The sequence below is a fragment of the Rhopalosiphum padi genome, chromosome 3 (assembly GCF_020882245.1).
Source record: "Rhopalosiphum padi isolate XX-2018 chromosome 3, ASM2088224v1, whole genome shotgun sequence".
NCBI lineage: Eukaryota > Metazoa > Arthropoda > Insecta > Hemiptera > Aphididae > Rhopalosiphum > Rhopalosiphum padi.
Window position 1 is genome coordinate 80078205 of NC_083599.1, and position 21473 is coordinate 80099677.

The window sequence follows — 21473 nt, forward strand, 5'->3', positions numbered from 1 at the left end:
GTGCATAGACTATAGACGGCTCAATGATGTCACTGAGTCCGACGCTTACCCGATGCCGGACCTCAATACTTTGATTCGTCAAATGCGAGGTGCCAAAATTTTCAGCATTTTGGACCTTAAGTCCGGATACTGGCAAGTACCACTTAACCAGAATGCTCGAAAATACACGGCATTCCGGACGAGTCGGGGTCTATATCAGTTTCGAGTACTTCCCTTCGGCCTCAAAAACAGCCCCATGACCTTTGAACGACTAATGAACGAGGTTTTGAGGGGGTATCTGGACGACTTCGTACGTGTCTACCTTGACGACATAGTGGTGTTTTCGAACACCACAGACGAACACCAGTGCCACCTAGACAAAGTTTTGGAACGTCTACAGAGACACGGGCTGACATGCAACACCGAGAAATGCAGTTTCGGAGCAACCGAAATCTCATTTCTCGGACACCTAGTCACCTCCGACGGCATAGACAAACAACCGGAGAAACTAGATTGCATTATGAACTTCCCCACACCCACCAAAATAAGGGACCTACGGAAATTCCTGGGCGTCTGCAACTGGTACAGCCAGTTTGTTGACAACTACGCGGACACCATAGCACCCCTAACGGATAGGCTCAAACAAGGGACTAAGTGGTCGTGGACCGAAACGGAACAGGCGGCATTTATGAAAATAAAACGCGCACTGTACGATTCGCCAAAACTGTCGACACCAGATTACGGAAAACCGTTCTGCCTACAAACCGATGCTAGCGAAATAGGAGCAGGTGCCGTTCTTTTCCAACGGGGTGACAGACCTGAGGAAAGACGGATAATCGCCTACGCGAGCAAAAAGTTTAGTGACACGCAGACTAGGTACGCCGCGGTCGAACGCGAGTGCCTCGCGATAATCTGGGCGACCGACAAGTTTAGACCTTACTTGGAAGCCCGTCACTTTGACCTATTCACAGACAACTCCGCCCTCACTTGGCTCCACCGAGCCAAAAACACCAACTCCAAGTTGACCAGGTGGGCACTACAGCTGGCCAACCTGGATTTCAAAACCACACACGTGCCCGGCGTACAAAACGAAGCGCCGGACATGCTGTCACGCAACCCAGCCCCAAGACCCCCCGTAGACGAGGATCACCTCGAGGAACGGCTAGTAGGAGTACCCATCACCCAAATCACCACCACTACTAGCACGCCGGCCGACAACCTGTTCGCCACTACGGACCCGGGCAACACCACCAGCGAGCCCACCATAACACACGCTACGCTCGTGACGTGGCAGTCCAATGACCCCGACACACGTGACATAATTGACAACGGTACACCGGACACGCCGGCGCGCAATACCAGGCAAGCCGCGGAAAAAAAGAACAAATACGTTCTTACCGACGGCCTCCTGCGAATAAATTTGCGCGACCACACACCCGTCATTATACCACGACAAAAAATACAGAACGTGATTTGGACATACCACGATCACGTCCTAGCAAACCACCCAGGCTGGAAAGAAACATACAGGGCGATAAAACAGCGCTTTTACTGGAAAGGTCAAAAGAACGACATCCGACTGTATGTCAAGTCTTGTCACATATGCGCGTGTACCAAACCCCTAAACGCGCGCGCAGATGACCCAATGACCGCCAGAACACCCCGCCACCCCTGGGAGGTAATCAGCATAGACCTCATGGGCCCCTACCCGCGCACGAGTAGGGGAAAACAATATTTACTGGTTGCCACGGATATGTTTAGTAGGTGGACCGAGGCATACCCCCTAGGTACAGCCACTACAAAAACAATAACCGAAACGCTCGAAAGAGAATTTTTTTCACGTTACGGTTACCCCCGTGTGTGCCTAAGCGACAACGGCCCCCAGTTCGTAGCAAACGATATGCGCAACGCGATCGAACGGTGGGGAGCCGAGGGCTGGACAACTCCGGTATATCACCCGAGGGCCAACCCCGTCGAACGGCGCAACCAGGACATAAAAAAAGGTCTACGCGCTTTACTCACCAACGGTAACCATAACACATGGGACACCAAAATTCCCCCTATACTATTTTCGATCAGGAATAGACGCAACGTCCAAACAGGATACCCCCCCTCGGTACTCGTCCTCGGCAGAGAGGGCAAACGACCGGGTGATTGGGCACTGAGTAGGACAACTGCCGACCCGATCGAACACATAAATAGGGAGAGGGTAAAGCGTGAGAAAGACGTACTGGACATACCACCGGTAACAGGTGGCCAGACGCAACCCACATATAAAACAGGTGACGTCGTTTACTACAAAGCGCATCACCTGTCAAAAGCGCACGATAAATTTCACGCCGGTTTCGCACCAAAATGGTGGGGACCGGTAAGACTACACAAACGCGTAGGAAAAGGTGTATTCCTCACGGACCAACAACCACCGCGCAAAATTCACGTGTCATGTCTGAAACGCGCGCCAACCACAACACACCCACACCCCAACACCACCACAAAACAATAACGGCAGGTAACGCTAATTATTGGTTATTTTATTTTGTTTCCATCACCCACAAACAGTCGACAACAGCACAAGGATGAATACAAAGCCACAATCAACAGCAACCACCCCCCTACAGCAAGCCGCAGAACTGCTGGAACGCACCCAGCAGTTACTGAAGGTAGCTACCGCGGAGGCAGCCGCCCATGCGACTACGGCAGCACGGGTGCGCCGGATGTCCACGGCAGAGCTACGCCGGGACCCGGTACTGTGGGCAGCCTACACCCGCGGGTGGGACGACCGCACGTCGGTCTTCCGCAAGGCGACCGACGTGGGTCCGACACCCGCGGTGACCGACAGGTCCCGGAGCCCTAGACGGCACGTACAGCCGCCGGCTGGCGCACCGCGACCGCCCCCGATGCCGCAGTCCGCACGGCTGATTCGCCCACCCCCGCAACCACTCATGGCAGCACCGGTCCCACGACCGAGGACGTCGACGAAACCGCCCGCGCCGACCACAGATGAGGCTAAAACGACGCCGAAAACGGCAACGCCGATGTCGTCGCGGCAGCGCCGGAGCATCGCAAGGAAGCGGAAATTTGTGGACAAGAAGAAGCCTACCGACCCCACCTCCTCTCAGCAATTCCGCCTGGAGAAACCGGCGTCCACAACCCCAGAACCGGCAACATGTCCAAGGTCACTGGAGGCGACCGACAAACCTGTCCCCGAGACCGAGGCACCGGAGGTAGTAATACCTACCGGACAAGCCGAGGCCACGGAGCAGCCAGCCACCGACTCCCCAAAACCGGCCGATATGGAAATATCGCCGGATGAGGAGGCGGAGCTGCTGTGCGACATGGATGTCGGTCCACCAGACGACGTGGACATGGAAACCGTGTTCCAAAACTAACCCCGCCCCCACGACGCCACCACAACAGGACTAGACAGGCCGGAGTGAGACCGCTGCACCCAGCCGGAATACCCCTCCTCCGGAACCTATCTACCCCAACCACCCAACCACCTACACAGCCACCCACACAACCACCCACACAGCCACCGGATGCGGCCGGACAACCGCCGTCACTGGTGGTTTGGGGGGGGGAGTATGACGCGGCCCCGCGCAAACACCGTTTGAATTCGAACGGCATTTGCGCGGATAGTCTCGCCGTAAGCTCTCTCTCAACCACAAGTTGACGACGGACGACGCCGACGCGCGACGATCCGCGTCGGAGCGTCGGACCCGCCGCGACCGTGAACCGGCCCTAGACAAAACCAGTCATTTCCACCGCACCGTACGCGACAGACCTTTTTGCGCCGTACCGTGCCCATCTGCATTACATACCCTCATATCTCCCTATTTTGTTTTTTTTTTTCACGTTGGTGTTTTTTTTTTGTTTTCTGCCACAATAATAAAAACCACCTTTTTTTTCAACCCCAACCTGACTTGTGTTATTTATTCATCTTTCCCCCGTGCTCCTCCCGTGTGCCGTTCAACCACCATCCGACGCTACCTCACCATCACACAGTGACAACCGTAGGTACGCGTCAACCTAAAAAATAAAAATTATTTATCTCCTTTAGATATGTATAATATGAGTTTACCTTTATAAATTAGTTCTTGATTAACTGTACCACAAGGTTCCTACGGGGATGGCGGTTGACCTTTGACGGTGATAAAAAAGACTATATAAAAAAAGAATAATACCCAGAAAATATCTCACTAATAATAATAATAAATTTGGACGTGGCCTGCAAAAGACGGGTGACCACTTATATATATACAAATAAAAACAATAAGTGGTATACGTTAATAACGGGCCAAATCAGCACCGCCGCGCCGTACTATTACACATATGCAACATGCAATAAAATGTTACAATAATTTGGGACGGCCGCCCAAGGGGGGTGAAAATATAATAAATAATAATAAATAATTAGACGCCGAAAAGGCAATAAAACAAAATGATCAGGTGCCAAAAAAGGCAATAATAAAAAATAAAAGTTTATCACCGGGCCCACTGTGGCTGATCTGCTGGGTGAAGATGTATCATACCAAATGACCGATGGCCGGAACACCACGCAAAACGACGTCGATATATACGACGGCAAGACGCACAAAATGATGGCGCGTTACACCGACGAAATACTGGGGCACAACGGCACGTAATAACGACGGCAGACGGCACGGCGGCACGGAACAACAACGGGATATATTTGTATATATGTCACCGATGAAGGAGTTCGTATAAACGTGACGGACGGAACCAACAAGCGACAAAAAAAGAAAGGTCGTACACTCGGGAACAAAAGTTGCAACGGCAAACTTGCGGCGGCACAAGTCCAGCACACACACAAGGTACTATTACTGGCCTTTTACGTCACGTGCGTCACACACCGCGAACATCAACTCGAGTAGCGATTGCGAAAGAACTGAAGCTTGCTTCAACACGGCCGTACATTGGCGTGTAACCGGTCATGGTGGTCTAAGGGAGGGGAGACCGTTGAAAGTTTTTCGAAGTTGAATACGTCAATACAATCTTAATAATTATTGAACATTAACAGTGTATCAATTTAATTCTCCAGCTATAAATTGATTAACTTGTTTACTTAAAGTCTGTGAAATTAATGGAAGTGATGATGTTCTTGTTCTTCTCATTGAACTCTCTGCCGAATGTTTGGTATAATTTGAGGCTGATTCTGGAAAACTAAAATTATTTTTTATTGATATAAAATATATTTTATATTTTGTAATTGGTAAGTTAAAATTTTTTTTTAATGTATTTAGTTTAAAAACAGATCAAATTGCATAAATATTTCTTTCATCTGTAAGGCCAAGTGTTAAATTTTCAAATATTTTGAATTGGCAAAAAAATTTTAATTTTTAATTTTTTTTTTTTTATTAAAAAAACCTTTAAAAAATCTAATATTTCAGATGCCTATAAATTCCTTGAAAATATTCGAAATATTTTGAAAATAAATTACATATTTCGTAAACATTTGAACTTTAAATGCTTATAAACAAAAATTGTGACTAACCATTTTTGATTTTTTTTTTTTTTTTACTATAATAAGTACAACTTAAAAATAAACCTTATATTCAATTTTGAAGATTTTTAGGAATGCTAAATTTTTTTTATCGGCATTTCAAAATAAGCTTAGAAAAGTAATAATAAAAATATAAAAATTTGATGAAAATTTCAAGTACCTATTTAGAGGTATTTAAAGTTATTCGTTTTTAAGCTACAACAAATTAAAAAAATCGATTTTGTAGAAAATTGGTTTATCGTACTAATTCCCGTTTTTCCGTTACGTTTTTTGCAACTTTTTCCTGACACTTGAAAATGTGCTCCCTCCCTCCCCAAGTACCAACTAGATGCGATTTGTAGAAAATTGAAGCACTTGGCTGCTCCAAAACGTGATAATAGACAAAAAAAAATTATTATTTAATAATTATATTAAGTTGAAGTGGTGGCGTGGTACCTAACTACTGTAACTCCGCCGACGACCGACCACAGCAGTCAATTTTAAAATTAATGGTTAAATAGCAAATAGCGATAATAATTATTAGCGATGTCCGAGGTTTTAATTTAATTTGAGTTTTTTTTTAATTCATAATGTCGTATAGAGCGCGTGCCCGTGTACTCCTTACCTCTTGCCGTTACGGCAGCTATATAAAAATAAAAAAATAACTAAAAAATCGAAAATGTAAAATATCTATTGGATTTTAATTTGGGTTAGACGAAATAATGGTAGGGAAAAGAATACCTGCATTGTACATAATATTATTGATTATAAATAATATAGTATTTATATATATACAGGATGTTCCAAATTTCATGTGACAACAGAATTCAACATGATATACTTAAATTAGAGAAAAATGACCTATGTGAAAACCTTTTTGAATCATATAATCTTAATTACTTTGATATTAAATATTTTTTTTATTAACTAAAATAGGGAGGTTCGAGAGGTAACTTTAAAATTTCAAATGGGAACCTATATTTTTGAAATATAATTCGTGCACAGCTTAATTTTTAATGAATTTTGACGGGTCTTTAACATTAATGTGATAATAATTTAATGAGTTATTGGCGACTGAATATTGGTGTTAATTTATAAAATGCTACCGTGAATAATTCTAAAAGTGCTTCTGTTGCACGACCTTAATATCTAAGTATCGAATTATCGATTTATTACAGTAAACAGTAGTCAATACAAAACGTATATCCGTATTATCGTTTGACATTTTGACCAATTATGAATTATTTTTATTTATGATGTCCTAATTGCATTTCTTAATCTGAGAATGGTGAATAGTTCAAACTCCAACGATAATATACCGCGATAATATTGTTTATACTATTCATTTTAAAATTCATAATTTAATTTTAATGAATGTGAAGATATTTGAAATGTGTATAATTTTGTTATCAAGACAAATTATTGTTGTCATTTAGTAGATAGGTACATTTTAGTATAAAATAAGTGACCCTGCGACCCATTAAGATATGTGTCATACTATTATGTATGGTAAACTAAATTTACAAAACTAAAATTACTAGTTTGCTATATTTATTACACTATTATTATTATTATTATTATTATGTGATAATAACCAATTACTTAAATATTATGTTCAAGTATTCATATGAATAAATTAGTTAAAAATAGTTGCTTCTGTGTAAATAATATTATAAAATATAAGTGCTACAAGTAATATTACCTGTGATATAATGTATTATTATTTTATTATTAATATTATTATTTTGTTTAATGTGGTACAATTGTACCTAACCTCACACTCTCATGTTTCCGTACTCTGTTGTAGTTGTCGTAATGTCGTTACAGTCGTTATAAATATAACCGAATCCTATAGGAAAAGTGGCACCTGCCCGCCACGAACCTAGCGGCCGTTTCGCCTCAGTGGTGCGTAACGTAATTAAACTTATTGCCGCGTTTTTTTTGAATTCATAATTAATTTACTGAAAATACTTACAATATTTTATAAACCAATAATTTGTGTATTCAAACCAAACAAAAAACATTAAAAAATTAAAACAAATAATACAAATATTTTATTCTCTGTTTCCTTTGTCATCATCTTGATCGTCGACGTCACTCCAGTCACTGTCATCCGGAAGTGTACGGGCCGGAAGCGTAAAATAATAATACGCGCGCCCGGTTACCTAACTACTTCGCGTAACGGCAGGCACACACCGACCGACCTGTGTAATGGTGTGTATGTATGTATAGCGACTCAAAGGAAGTGGACGGGGTCGCCGAGCAAAACCAAAGAGTGCTAGTGTGCGGTGGTGTGTGTAGATGTGTGTATTTGTTGTGTGTGTAAACTTAAAACTAGGGACACAGGTAACTCTAACAAATATGGTAACACAGTAGAAATTTGGTAAGAAAAATATGTATAATAGGACAATAAATAAGTATGTATAAAGTTACGGCCCTTTTGGTCCAACAATAAAAATATGTAATATAATAAAAATTACGGCCCTTTTAGCCCAACAATTAAAATATATAAAAATGTGATATAAAGTTGCCGGACAGTGGCACAACCAATAATAAGTATAATTAAATAGTAATATCAAAAATGATAATAATTGGCTATTAAAGCTGTTTATAAAATGTATAAAAAATAATAATATAATAATTGCCGGTTATGCTCGACCAATAACAATAATAATATTATACAGCAAAATAGTAAATATATTGTATAATCATATTTGACGGTAAATAATAATTTAAATAATAACAAAAACTCACAATTTGTGGAGCACTGCTGGCCAGCCGCTACCTATATAGCTATATAATAATTAAACACACATACAAACAAAAAGAGAATAAATAATATAATGCGGCGATTAGCGCCTGTAAAATAAAAGATGGCGGTTTGCGCCGGCACAATAATAAAAATATATAAGGTAAAATGTGGCAATTCGTGCCACGATAAAATCTATAAATTAAGTGGCGATTCGCGCCCACGCAATAAATATGGTCCGCTTAAAGGTGCGTATCCATTACGCGCGGCAAACTCTCGAACATTGGCGCGCGCGGCAGCCGCGCCAAATGGATACCTAGTTGCCGCGCTCGAACACGCCGCGCGGCGAGCCAAATTGTGTCGGTAAAAACGCACGCGGCAAAGGAGCTTCAGTTAATTGCTCGCGAGCAGTAGGGACGGTCATTGTCGGTTCAAATTTGCTCGCGCGGCAATACGACGATTTTGCTACCACCATGGATAATGAAAAGTGTCGTGTTTTAATACAATTGTATGGAGCTAAAGATTTCTTATGGAATAGTAAATCTCCACTTTACCACAATAAATCAGTGAGAGAAGATGCGTGGAAAGAAATAAGTTCAGTAATGAACATACCTGCTGTCGAACTGAAGAAGAAAATGACAACGCTTCTGGCGTCTTATAGAAGAGAGAAATCAAGAATAGCCAAAAGTCTTATTACTGGTTCTGGTAAGTACCTATCACACAGTATTGTAAAGAATACTTAAATAATTTATTTAAGATACCACAGAAGTACATAAAAAAGTATTATTTATTATATTATTCAAAACCCTTTCACTACCCATGTGTACATACAAGTGCGATAACAGCACTATTAATGATAATAAAAAACCTAAATTTTTAGAAGTAGGTATCTTTCCCACCGTTTTTATTTTATCTTCATAGTTAAAATTATCATCAATGCTGATATTTTTTTTACATGCATAAACACAATATTTATAAACTTTTTTATTCATATGGTGTTTGTTGTCAAGTAACGAGTATTATTTACAATCAGTATCCATAGGCGTAATACCCTAATACCCATAACCTAACCGCAGGGGGGGCCCTTAAAAAGGTTTCAAAGATTCTTGTACTAAAGAATACAAGTATAATTAAATACTTAATTGTTAATTTTATAAACTTATGGAAAATCTTATATTAAATTTTCAGCTCTTAGATACTTATACAAAAAATGTTATGAATTATACTTATAAAAATATAAAATAATTTGCAAATATTCATAATTTTGACAAAGTTTTGTCAATATTTAAACTTTAAATGCTAATAAAAAAAAATTATGTCTATGTATTCTTATAATTTTTGAATCACTATAAGACTAACTTATGAGGAACTTTGTATTACATTTTCAAGTATTTTGTATGGGCCAAAAAATTTTTATCGATATTTATAAAACAGAAAACTAAACAAAAACGAATATTTCAAATGCCTATAAATAGCATTAAAATAAGCGAAATATTTAAAAAATTAAATCATGTAAAGAAAATGCCAATCTAAATAACTGGTGACATTTTCAAATCTCTACGACTTTTACTTTTTGAATAATAACAAATTTAATATTTACAATCGTTTGATTATAATTATTAATCGTTATCATTACGTTATTTCGTAAAAATTTAAAATTCAAACGCACTTAAAATTTTTCCTACAATGATGTTTCGAGTTTTCTCTATAGCTATTTGTAGGAAAACTTGTGGAAAACTTAGTGTTGAATTTTTTAACCTTAGACATCAACACAAAAATTTTTATGATTTTTCAACTACAAAATTACTTACAAATTTTCGCGACTTTGACATATTTTGTAAAAATATAAAAAAAAATTGTGATAAACAATTTTTGATTTTTTTTAACTGCAATAAGAACAACTCATAAGGAACCTAGTATTAAATTTTCAAGTTTTTTTATCATCCAATTTTTTTTTATCGACGCTTTAAAAAAAATATTTAGAAAAATCGAAAACTTGAGTTGTCGGTGTTGAAATTGAAGCATTATTTCAATAAGTTATGCTGTACACAGACACAAAAACAAAAAAAAAACACACATCATTGTAAAATCAATACATTCACCAATATTAATATAAATATAATATAATATTTATATAAAATTTTATTGTATTGACTACCAATGTACCGTAGTGAAAAGGATAATGTGGCAAATAAAAAAAAAATACTGTATAATATTATACTAAGTTTTTTATTTTGAATTTTACTTGTTGATAATATTTAGAATTAATAATAGTAGTAATTATATGATAATTTTTAATTTTAACATTAACTTAACATTTAACACTTTATGAATTATTAATTGTATTAATATTATTTTATTAATTTAGGTACACATCAAGTTTACGTATCAAAGTGGTTTGCTTTTGACGACTTTGATTTTATGAAAGATAAAGACGTACCTAATGAAACATCCGATACTATAACGGAAGATGTAAGTTAACAATTTAATATCTGTTTTGCCACGGTATTTCACCACTGGTAACAAAATGATGTGCTAGATGTGAACGTATTTCTTTCGCATAGTTTCCAGCTCTTCGTGGAATACAAGGCATAGGCAGTAGTGATGTAGGTGCAGGTTCATTTCTCCAAGTTCCTGGTCTAAGTTCCCCATCTGTCTCACTATCTAGAGATCCAGGTGGCGTGTATAGTGATCGCGTATTTGGTTTTTTCCTCAAATAATTATGCAAATGAATAGTGGTTAGAACAATTTTAGTAGCCGTTTTAGGTTCTAATAACATAAGCTTCCGTAGTACTCTAAATACTGAGCTCAGAATTCCGAAAGCATTTTCGACTACTCGACGTCCTCGAGATAGCCTGTAATTAAAGATTCTTTCCTGAGAACCTCTGGCTGGTTCTCCTTTAAATGGTTTCATAGTGTATTCATTAAGTGAAAAAGCTTTGTCAGCCAGAATTACATAAGGTATTTTGATAGCATAGGGGACCTGAAGTATTGATGGAGGGGGTATTTTCAAAGATTTTTCTTCTAGTTTTTTGTATAATTTAGTATTCTTGAAAACACCACCATCAGAACGTCTACCTTTACAACCAACATCTACGTACCTAAAGCAATAGTCAGCGTCTACTAAAGCCATTAGTACTATACTGAAAAAATGTTTATAGTTATAATATTCTGTACCACTGTTAACCGGTGCTTGTAACATTACATGCTTTCCATCTAACGCGCCTATTACATGAGGAAAATTCCATTTTCTTTCAAAATCTTGTGCTATCTCTAACCATTCTTCTTCAGAGTCTGGTGCCTGTAACAATTAAATTAAATAAGCATAATATTTATTTTTATTAATTTTATTCGTTATTTTATAGACATCAACCACTCAAAATGTGATAACATCTGAAAATAATGATGGAGAACCCACACCATCAGTTACGGACAGTACAGAGAAACATGTTGAAGAATCAACAGATATTTACAAAGTCCCTTATAGTCCTACAGTTAAAAAGAAAAAAAGAAAAAAAAATACTGAAGAAGAGTCTCCTATGTTGGAAAAAGCGTTTCAAATTCTAAATGAAACAACATCGTCAACCGACTCATACTTTACTTATGGCCAGCACATAGCTAACGAACTCCGTAAATATGATCAACGAACTTTAATTTACGTGAAAAATGCAATCAACAATGTGATTTATGAAGCTGATTTGGGATTTTATACTCCTACTAATATTGGACATGCTTACTATTACAATACTACTCAAAACTCAACACTATCTCCTCAGCCACCAGTTCCGTCTCCTCAGCCACCAGTTCCGTCTCTTCAGCCACCACTTCGGTCTCCTCAGCCACCACTTCGGTCTCCTCAGACTCCAGTTCCGTCTCCTCAGACTCCAGTTCCGTCTCCTCAGACTACAGTTCCATCTCCTCAGACTCCAGTTCCGTCTCCTCAGCCACAAGTTCAATTTCCTTTACAACCATCTTCAAGCTCCTCTATCGAAGAAGATTTGGAATGGATTCTGAACTGATTAAAAGTGAATAATTTCTTTTTTATTATTATAAAGTTTATTTTAATTTTAAGCGATTTCAATAAATGGTAATATGTTAAATTAAAAGTGTCCATTATTTACTTACCTTAACCCAATCTTTCAGAGCATTACATAATGCATCACAAACTTCTGGAACTATTCGTGAAATGGATTGTTTTGATACTCGAAAAAGGTATTGCAGGCTTGTATATGAGTCTCCAGCTGCTAAAAATCTTAATGTTATGCCTAATCTTTCCGTTACTGAAATCACTTCTCTAAATTGTGTGTCCATTTTCTTCACCTGTGGCTCAATTAATGATTTTAAGTGCTCAAACTCTATAGTTGTCATTCTTGTAAAAATTTTTATTGTATCTTCAACGGCTTCATATCTCATATCTTCCAAAAGTTTAACACCACACTGCATTCGATTAACGTACAATTTCTTCATCCACCATCGCGCTTTTCGTTTAGGTTTTTTTTTAATAATGTGATGTATTATGATGAAAGCAGCAGCTGCTCGTGCACGTGAAACGTCCATGGTTGCACACTTGTACGCGAAGACTGAACGTTGGGATCGCACTCTGCAGCAGGAGGTGAGCGAGCTGAAAAACTTGCCGCGCGAGGTTGCCGCGCTTTAAAATAAAGTTGATACATCAAATGGCTCGCGCGGCAAATAAACGGTTTGCCGCGCGCTCCAATGTTCGAGAGTTTGCCGCGCGTAATGGATACGCACCTTAACACTAACGAAGGTAAGATCAAGATTGATTCTAATTACGGCGGCCGTGTTAAACTGCGCGCACCAGCGAGACGATACGGCGGCAGATAACACGCTGTTGAAATTTACGTAATAGAAATTATATAATTCACGCGACAATTAATTATAATACACAAACAAAAATAAATATAAAAATAGTGGCTGATGCGCGTGAGTGTGTGTGTGTGTGAGTGTGTCGACCGGCGGTGGCTATTGCAACTGGAACGCGCATATATTATATCATATAAAATTATATCGATATTATTCGGCGTTAACAGGAAGTATGGTTAGAATTATTGGTTCGATCATGGTGTCTCGCATAATTTCTTTTTTGTTGTCTTCAATTTGAATTTCTTCTGCATGACGGACACATTTCTTCCAATCATCTACTGTCACTGCATCCAATGCCTCATGTGTTAGACATTCAATGTCAACCATTTTAAACGTGTTGTTTTTTTTGCCACTTCGCCCTTCACCTGAGCCCAAATTAACTCTATCGGGTTATATTTGCAATAGCAAATATAGGTGGTAGACGGATAACCTCATGACCCTTTTCCAACGCGATTTCATCCAGCTCGTATTTTTTTTCTCGTGGCATTAGGTACTTTACTTTTTGACGAAGTTCCGGTAATGTTTCTAATGGATGAAATTAACGTTTTTATCCGTTAACCATTGTTGGACGTCGGCTTTTCTCCAATTACTTTTTGGGTATGATTCTTTGAGAGTAGAATAATATGGTGCATTGTCCATTACAATAACGGATGGCTCTTCAAGGTTATTCAGCAATTGAATAAACCACTGCTTGAAGACTTCACCATTCATTTGGTCGTGGTAATTCATTGTATTTCCGCTGTTACTACGAAACACCAATTTCGACCCTTCAATGAACCCGTAGCGAGCACATACTGCGTGACATACAATAAGCCGACCTCCTTTACCAGTTGTTACCTATAGACCCATCGAATTGTGTTCATTTTGCCAAATAAGCGTGCGTGAATGATTTTGGTTTACTCACGTTTCGTCGAGGTAAACAACAGGCCGATCGTCTTTTTTTTCTCACAGCATACTGTTAGCAACTATTTTAGTCACTGTTGGGGTCACACTGTAGGGGTACGTCTCCACCGTTACGGCGTCGGAAGACGGACCAGTTTCCGCGCGATCGACGTCCCGATCAGGACTCTCGACGTAGTGTTTATCGCCAGCCTTAATTAACTTTGGTATAAACGGCGCCGTTAGCCGTTTACCAACAATTTTGGCTGACGACGTGTTGCCGTAGTGCTAGTGTTTTTTTTTATATTTTAGTTTTTGTTAATGAATAAACGTTAAGTTATATCCTGTAAATCAAAAGCGTTATTTGTTTATTTATTAATAATTATATTCCTATCAAATCAGAAGTGGGATACGCCGTTTTTTTTTGTTGGTCCGCTTCACCGTATATGAACGGAAATCAAAATTACGGTGCCTGAACCGTTTTTGCCTGTTTGCCCGAACTGAAAAGTCCGAAGTTCGAAACCTCGTGACATTTTCAGTGTGTTGGGAAAAACCCGGTGCCGACTCTTGCCGTGTTCCTGCGAGTGCGTTCGCGTACCGACGTTGCAGATTCGTGCCGCTGTTTGCACGAGTGCGTTTGCGTACCGACGCTGCCGATTCTCGCCGCCGCTCGTACCGACGCCGTTTTAACCGCTGCTATCTGAAAGCGCGCGACGATTCAACAACAGCTGATTGTTTTCGTTGTGCTATTATCGTTATCATGGCGAACGATAATGACGATAACACTTGCCCTAATGTCAACAATATAATATCCGCTCCGAAATACGTCACTCTCGTGAAGGAAAACGACGAGCTTCGCGAAAGACTAAGGGCGCTTGAGATCAAATTGACCGGTGAAATGTCAAGTTCAAACGACACCGTCGTGAGTGTGCGATTGTCGGATCGGTCCAACTATGTAAACAATTACCGGATATTACCTGATATCGGCAACGCCGTGCCGAAGTTTAACGGTCGCGAGTCTGGTAATATCGCAGAAGATTGGATAACGAGTGTTGGGTTCACGGTATATTGGTCGCCAACAATTGATCGCCGGTGAATTGGTCGCCGGTGAATTGATCGCGGGCGAATTGATCGCGAATACAATTGGTCGCCAAGATAATTGATCGCCAAACGAACTTTTTTAGTTTTTTAAGTATTTTATTATCCTAGGTATATTACCGAATTTTATGTTTATTATTTTAGAATATTTAAGTATTCTTATTGTTTTATTTTTAAATAACAGACAGTTCATCCAATTTACAATGAGGTCAACAGATATAATAATATATAGGTATACTATGAAAGGTACCATTAAATGATATACACACGAGATCATTGAACTAGCGTGACAATAACTTCGATAAGCTTAAATGGCCGTTATCGACTTATCGTCATCTATTCCGTTGGTCGTACCAATTTTTCATTACGTACTTGTGTTTGTTAGTCGATGCTGGTGCGATATTGTGTCTATCAACTATTTTTTATTTTTTAATAATGGAATTTGTAAAAAGTGAAAAAGGCAAAAACAAATTAATTTATAACGGTTATATATATATTTTTGAAAAATTTGGAACCGGACATAAGTCTTTATGGAAGTGTGATCAGCATAAAAAAATGAAATGTAAGGGCCGTATTCATTCCAACAATGATGAAATACTTAAAGTATTTTCACATAACCATGTACCAGATTGTGGAAATATAGAAGCAGCCAAAGCCGTTAATCTGATCAAAAATATTGCTACACAAAATGTGGAATTGAGCACTCGTGCTGTAATTAGTTCAGCTTCGACCTCTGTAAGTTAATAATATTTATTTAATTTACTGACTACCGTATTAATAATAATAATATAAATATAATATAAAATAGTATAAAATACATTGCTTTATTTTAAATATATTAAATAATTCGAATATATTTGTATTTTTTATTAGCATTATGCTTGAAAATTATATTTAAATACATTTTTTATTCAAATAATTATCTAGATAATATTATAATAATAATTATATTGTCCAACTCTGAAAAATACACAGGCGCAATTTTTTTTATAATTTCTTAACAAAATAAATTAATATTATCTGTATTCTTCAATTGAAAATTAAAAAAACTGTTTTTTTTTTTTTGCAATTGGGTAGTTGACGAGTGCTGCTGCAGGAAAAATGCCATCAGTATCTGTCTTAAAGAGAACAGTACGGCTTATTCGACAAAAAGAACAAGCTGCTCCACCAAATCCAAAAACGTTAACAGAATTGATCCTACCGGAAAATTATACAACTACATTTGACGGAAAACATTTTTTATTGTTTGATAGTGGTCCTGGAGAAAATAGAATTTTAATTTTCTCCACTCAAAAAAATCTACAACTCATGGAAAAATGTGATCACTGGTATGCTGATGGCACTTTTTCCACATCGCCAAATTTATTTTATCAAATTTACACCGTGCACGGAATTAAATATAATAATGTTTTCCCATCAATATTTGCATTGCTGCCAAATAAAACGGAAAACACATATATTGATTTCTACAAATCATTAAAAACACTGAACGAATCATTAAATCCAAAATCAATTATGGTTGATTTCGAAAAAGCTGCGATTAATGCGATTCAAAGTGTTTTTACAAACACATCAGTTCGTGGGTGCTTTTTTCATTTATCGCAAAGCGTTTGGAGACGCTTGCAAAACTTAGGATTCCAAAGAAGGTATATCGAAGACTCAGAATTTGCTTTACAAGTTCGAATGATGGCAGCACTTAGTTTTGTACCAGAAGAGGATGTAGAAAATGCTTGGAACGAATTACTGGACTCAGAATTTTATTTACTAAACGAAGAAATTTTAACACCTTTGACAAATTATTTTGAAGATACATGGATTGGACGTCTTGATCGAAGAAATCGAAGGAAACCAGCATTATTTCCAGTGTCATTGTGGAATTGTTTTAAATATATTTTCGAAAATATTCCCCGGACCAATAATTCTGTTGAAGGGTGGCATAATGGTATTGCATCTAGTTTGAATGCCTGTCATCCAACTATATGGAAATGTATTGATTTATTTAAGAAGGAGGAGAGTCTTGTACGGTTACAGGTAGAACAACTTATCGCAGGAAATACTATTGGTGTTAAACGGAAGTACAAAGACCACGCCGAAAGAATTAAAAAAATATGTGATAACTATAATAATAGGAATAAATTAGACTTTTTAAAAGGAATAGCTCATAATTTTCAACTTCAACTTCAACAATATTTTAAAATTTAATTAATTGACATTATTATTTATTATTTTATTTTATTCATGTGTAATTATTAACTATTGACAATATAATGTGTAATTTTTATATATATTTTGAAATTTAATTAATTGACATTATTATTTATTATTTTATTTTATTTATGTGTAATTATTAACTATTTACAATATAATGTATAATAAAAATTATTTGATTTAATTTTAAATTTTCATTATCGAGTTCGTATCATTATATTGTTATAAAGTATTTATTATTGATATTATATACCCACACGAGCATTATCAGTTTATTTCTGTCGTTTCTAATCACGGCGGCATAATCTCAAATTGTTCGTCAAAAGCCAACGTCTTCTCATTGTTAAATTATCAATACCGTGAAGTCACGTAATTTTATTATTATATAATTGTCAAATTAACTTGTATTATTATTAACCCTTTTAGTGTTAAGGTGATATCAACATGGCCGTGATCAAATTGTTATTATTATTATCCACTATATACATAATCTATTTATTATTTTTTTTAATTAAAATTAGCATTTAACTGTACGTTATTTAAAAATAAAACAATAAGAATACTTAAATATTATAAAATAATAAACATAAAATTCGGTAATATACCTAGGATAATAAAATACTTAAAAAACTAAAAAAGTTCGTTTGGCGATCAATTATCTTGGCGACCAATTGTATTCGCGATCAATTCGCCCACGATCAATTCACCGGCGATCAATTGTTCGCGACCAATTCACCGGATACCCGAGTGTTGACGGATTGGCAAATGTGAATGATTGGCCGTACCGTTACCGACTACAATATGTTCGGAGTAGAGTCGAAGGTGCCGCCCGCAGTTGGTTTTTATTTGAGAACTTTGAAAACTGGGACGATTTCGTAGCCAAGTTCCGTACGGCTTTCGTGCGAGTGTTGCGAAGGTCGGATCGATGGCAAATGTTAGAGAACCGAACTCAAAACATCGACGAACCGGTGGTTGATTATTTTTACGACAAAGCGGGAATGTGCCGCTCTCTCGAGTTGACGTTCTCGGAGACGAGAGACTATGTGTTGGAAGGGCTCCGCTCTCAGGACCAAGCCTATTGGATTTCCAGTCGACAACACCAGAACCTAACGGAATTGCTGTCCGATCTGCACGACTGGGAGCGCTTACGCGAGAAACGGAGAACGAGATTCGTTATGAATAAGAACCCGTTGACCAGTCACCAGAACAAAACGTTACTAAGTAAGGACAGTTCAAACCGAAGTGCCAACGTTGTGCCGTCGACCACGAAGCGGACCACTTCGACTACCGCAAAGGACGATATCATGAAGCAAACGCGGAAATATGAGCCTAAAGCGTCCCAGTGTTTCAATTGCCGTACAGAAGGACACATCGCCAGAGACTGTCCAAAACCACGACGTCCGTGTTCAAATTGCGGATCTACACGGCACACGCGTAGCCATTGTACCGCGACCGAAGGAGCCGCTGACTTAACAGCGGGAAAATCAGATGTTTGTCTAGTCCAATCGATCATCACTACGTCAAGTCGAAACCCGTTTTTGAAGACTGTGCAATTGAACGGGAAGTCGGTGGACGGATTGGTCGATACGGGCGCGTCGGACGTGTTAGTACGAGCATCGATTGCTCGCCGATGTGACATTAGTGTACGACTCGTATCGCGTCCACTCTATACGGTGGGAGACACAACACAACCAGGCGCGGAAACGACAGGTGAAGGAACGACAAACGTTGCCGTCGACGGCGTTATCGGGGCTGACCACCCGGTATTCATCGTTCCCGATAAATCGATTCCGGTCGATGTTATCGTTGGTAGATCATGGCTGGATCTAGCTCATGTTGTTTACTTCAAATACGGATCCGAGCTCGTTTTTGATTCGGTCGGCCCAGCCGATCCGAGTGTGCTATCTACGACGACGAACGACGAGGACATACGCGTTTATGTCGCCGAAACTGAATTACGAGGGTCAATAGTAAGAGAACCGATTACCGTCAACGAGATTAAGATAGGACCGGAAATCACCGATAAAGATTGTTTTCGACTGGTTGACCTTATAAACATGTATCGCGACGTTTTTGCGAAAAATATTTTTGAACTAGGCTGTGCGAAGGATGTGCAAATGGACATAGTTGAAAATCCGGGAAGTGTGCCGATAAAAGCTAGACCGTATCGTACGTCGCCAACCGATCGTAAACGTATAACCGAAATACTACAAGAATGGAAGTCGGCTGGGATTGTGAGTGATTCGACGTCGCATTACGCCAGCCCAGTGATGTTGGTGAATAAGGCGTCAGGTGACAAAAGGCTCTGCGTGGATTATCGAAAACTCAATCAACAGACGGTCGCTCCAGTCTTCCCAATGCCCGACATCGACGGTCAACTAAGTACACTTGCCGAGGGCGCCATATTTACAACAATGGACCTTTCAAACGGGTTTCTGCAGATACCACTTAGCCCTCAAGCTAAAGAGAAAACCGCGTTTATTACTGAAGACACCGCAGCAAAATTTGAACGGATGCCCTTCGGTCTAAAGGGGGCGCCGGCGATTTTCCAACGAATGATGAGCACCATTTTCGAGAAACTGAAGAACGACGGCTTGGTCAATGTCTACATGGACGACATAATAATGCCGTCGAGGAACTCCGAGCACATGCACGACGAACTAGAACAGGTGTTTAGGGTGCTGCGCGCCGCCGGCCTGACGCTCAAGCCGAACAAGTGCACCTTCGGGTTCGATCGTTTGGAATTTTTGGGATTTCAAATATCGAAAGGGATGATCCGACCGGGCAACAAGACGGAGGTCATTGCCACGTTTCCACGGCCGAAAAACGAGCATGAAGTAAGACGATTCCTAGGACTCGCCGGCTACTTTAGACGCTTTATTGTAAATTACGCCAAGCTAGCGGCACCGTTGACGAGTCTTACCGGTAAGAATACAGTGTTCACCTGGAAAGACGAACAGCAAAAATCGTTTGACGAACTAAAACGTATACTGTGCAGTGAACCAGTGGTCGCGATGTATAGCCCGACAGCACCGGTCACTCAAATACACACCGACGCTAGTAGTGTCGCGCTGTCCGAAATTTTATTGCGAGGTCCAACACCCAACGAATTGCGTATGGTTTACGCAATAAGTAAAAAAACTACGGATGCTGAATCGCGATATCACTCGAGCCGCCTCGAATTATACGCGATAATATGGACGCTCGATCGACTAAGACCGTTTTAGCTGGGGATTCGATTCACCATTCTTACGGACTGTCAGTCACTTGTATACCTCAACATACATAAAACCACGAAACCGCAAGTAGCTAGATGGTTCGAGGTACTCCAAGATTCGATTTCGAAATCAAATATCGGCCGGGGTCTCGTATGGCGCATGTGGACGCGCTAAGTAGAGTCCATGACGGCGGACATAACGATGCCAACTCGGTGGAGACCGACCTGTCGAAAAGGTTGGACGTCTTCGTTGCATTATCGCCGACAGATCGTGTCAGGTTTATGCAGCAATCCGACGAAAAAACAAAATTACTCATTGGTCTACTACAAATGGACACAAAATTAACAACCGCCGAAGAGGAAAAGGTGCGAGATTATCAACTCACAAACGGAGTGTTGTACCGGCTCTACGACGGAAAGGTGCTTCTAGTGGTACCAAATTCTATGAGGAAAGGCGTGGTCATAGGCGCACATGACTACGGCGGACATCATGCTGTAGAACGAACGGTCGCGATTATTACTAAGGACTACTGTTTCGCCGGGTTAAGGCGTTATGTGCGACAACATATACGTATGTGTCTTGACTGTTTGGTACACAAGCGCCCCGCCGGAAAGAAGCCTGGCCTGCTCCACCCGATCCCGACCGGTCGGAGACCGTTTCAAATAATACATATTGACCACTTAGGTCCGTTCAAATCAAGTGCCAAGTCCAATAAATATTTATTAGTGGTTGCTGACAATCTGACGAAATATATTCACTTATACGCATGCCGATCGACGGATACCGCCGCAGTGATACGTAATCTAACTACGTTCTGCAACGAACGAGGGATGCCCGAGCGCATCATAAGCGATCGCGGTTCGTGTTTCACCTCCAACGCATTCCAAGAATTCTGTCGAATCCGTGGAATAAAACACACTCTAAATTCGACCAGACATCCGCAGGCCAACGGTCA

The 21473-nt window shown here is 39.4% G+C and overlaps 3 protein-coding genes across 3 annotated transcripts; 2 read left to right on the forward strand and 1 right to left on the reverse strand.

Moving 5' to 3' along the window:
• The first annotated feature begins 2555 nt into the window (after positions 1-2555).
• On the forward strand, positions 2556-3368 carry LOC132926046 (proteoglycan 4-like). The gene has a single exon (XM_060990393.1). It carries the CDS (start codon positions 2556-2558, stop codon positions 3366-3368), a length of 813 nt encoding a protein of 270 aa, XP_060846376.1.
• A 5336-nt stretch (positions 3369-8704) lies between these two features.
• On the forward strand, positions 8705-10712 carry LOC132924031 (uncharacterized). Its single transcript, XM_060988089.1, has 2 exons — positions 8705-8936; positions 10600-10712. Exons 1-2 carry the CDS (start codon positions 8705-8707, stop codon positions 10710-10712), a joined length of 345 nt encoding a protein of 114 aa, XP_060844072.1.
• A 4-nt stretch (positions 10713-10716) lies between these two features.
• Positions 10717-12788, reverse strand: LOC132926047 (uncharacterized). Its single transcript, XM_060990394.1, has 2 exons — positions 12357-12788; positions 10717-11532 (listed from the first exon to the last, which is right to left on the reverse strand). The coding sequence occupies exons 1-2, from the start codon at positions 12786-12788 to the stop codon at positions 10717-10719; spliced, it is 1248 nt and encodes a 415-aa protein (XP_060846377.1).
• Positions 12789-21473: the final 8685 nt, after the last annotated feature.

Coding starts and splice junctions, on each gene's coding strand:
- LOC132924031 (XM_060988089.1), top strand. CDS start 8,705: ATGGATAATGAAAAGTGTCGTGTTTTAATACAATTGTATGGAGCTAAA. Junction 8,937..10,599: donor AAGTCTTATTACTGGTTCTG/GTAAGTACCTAT, acceptor TTATTAATTTAG/GTACACATCAAGTTTACGTA.
- LOC132926047 (XM_060990394.1), bottom strand. CDS start 12,788: ATGGACGTTTCACGTGCACGAGCAGCTGCTGCTTTCATCATAATACAT. Junction 11,533..12,356: donor CTCTGAAAGATTGGGTTAAG/GTAAGTAAATAA, acceptor TAATTGTTACAG/GCACCAGACTCTGAAGAAGA.
- LOC132926046 (XM_060990393.1), top strand. CDS start 2,556: ATGAATACAAAGCCACAATCAACAGCAACCACCCCCCTACAGCAAGCC.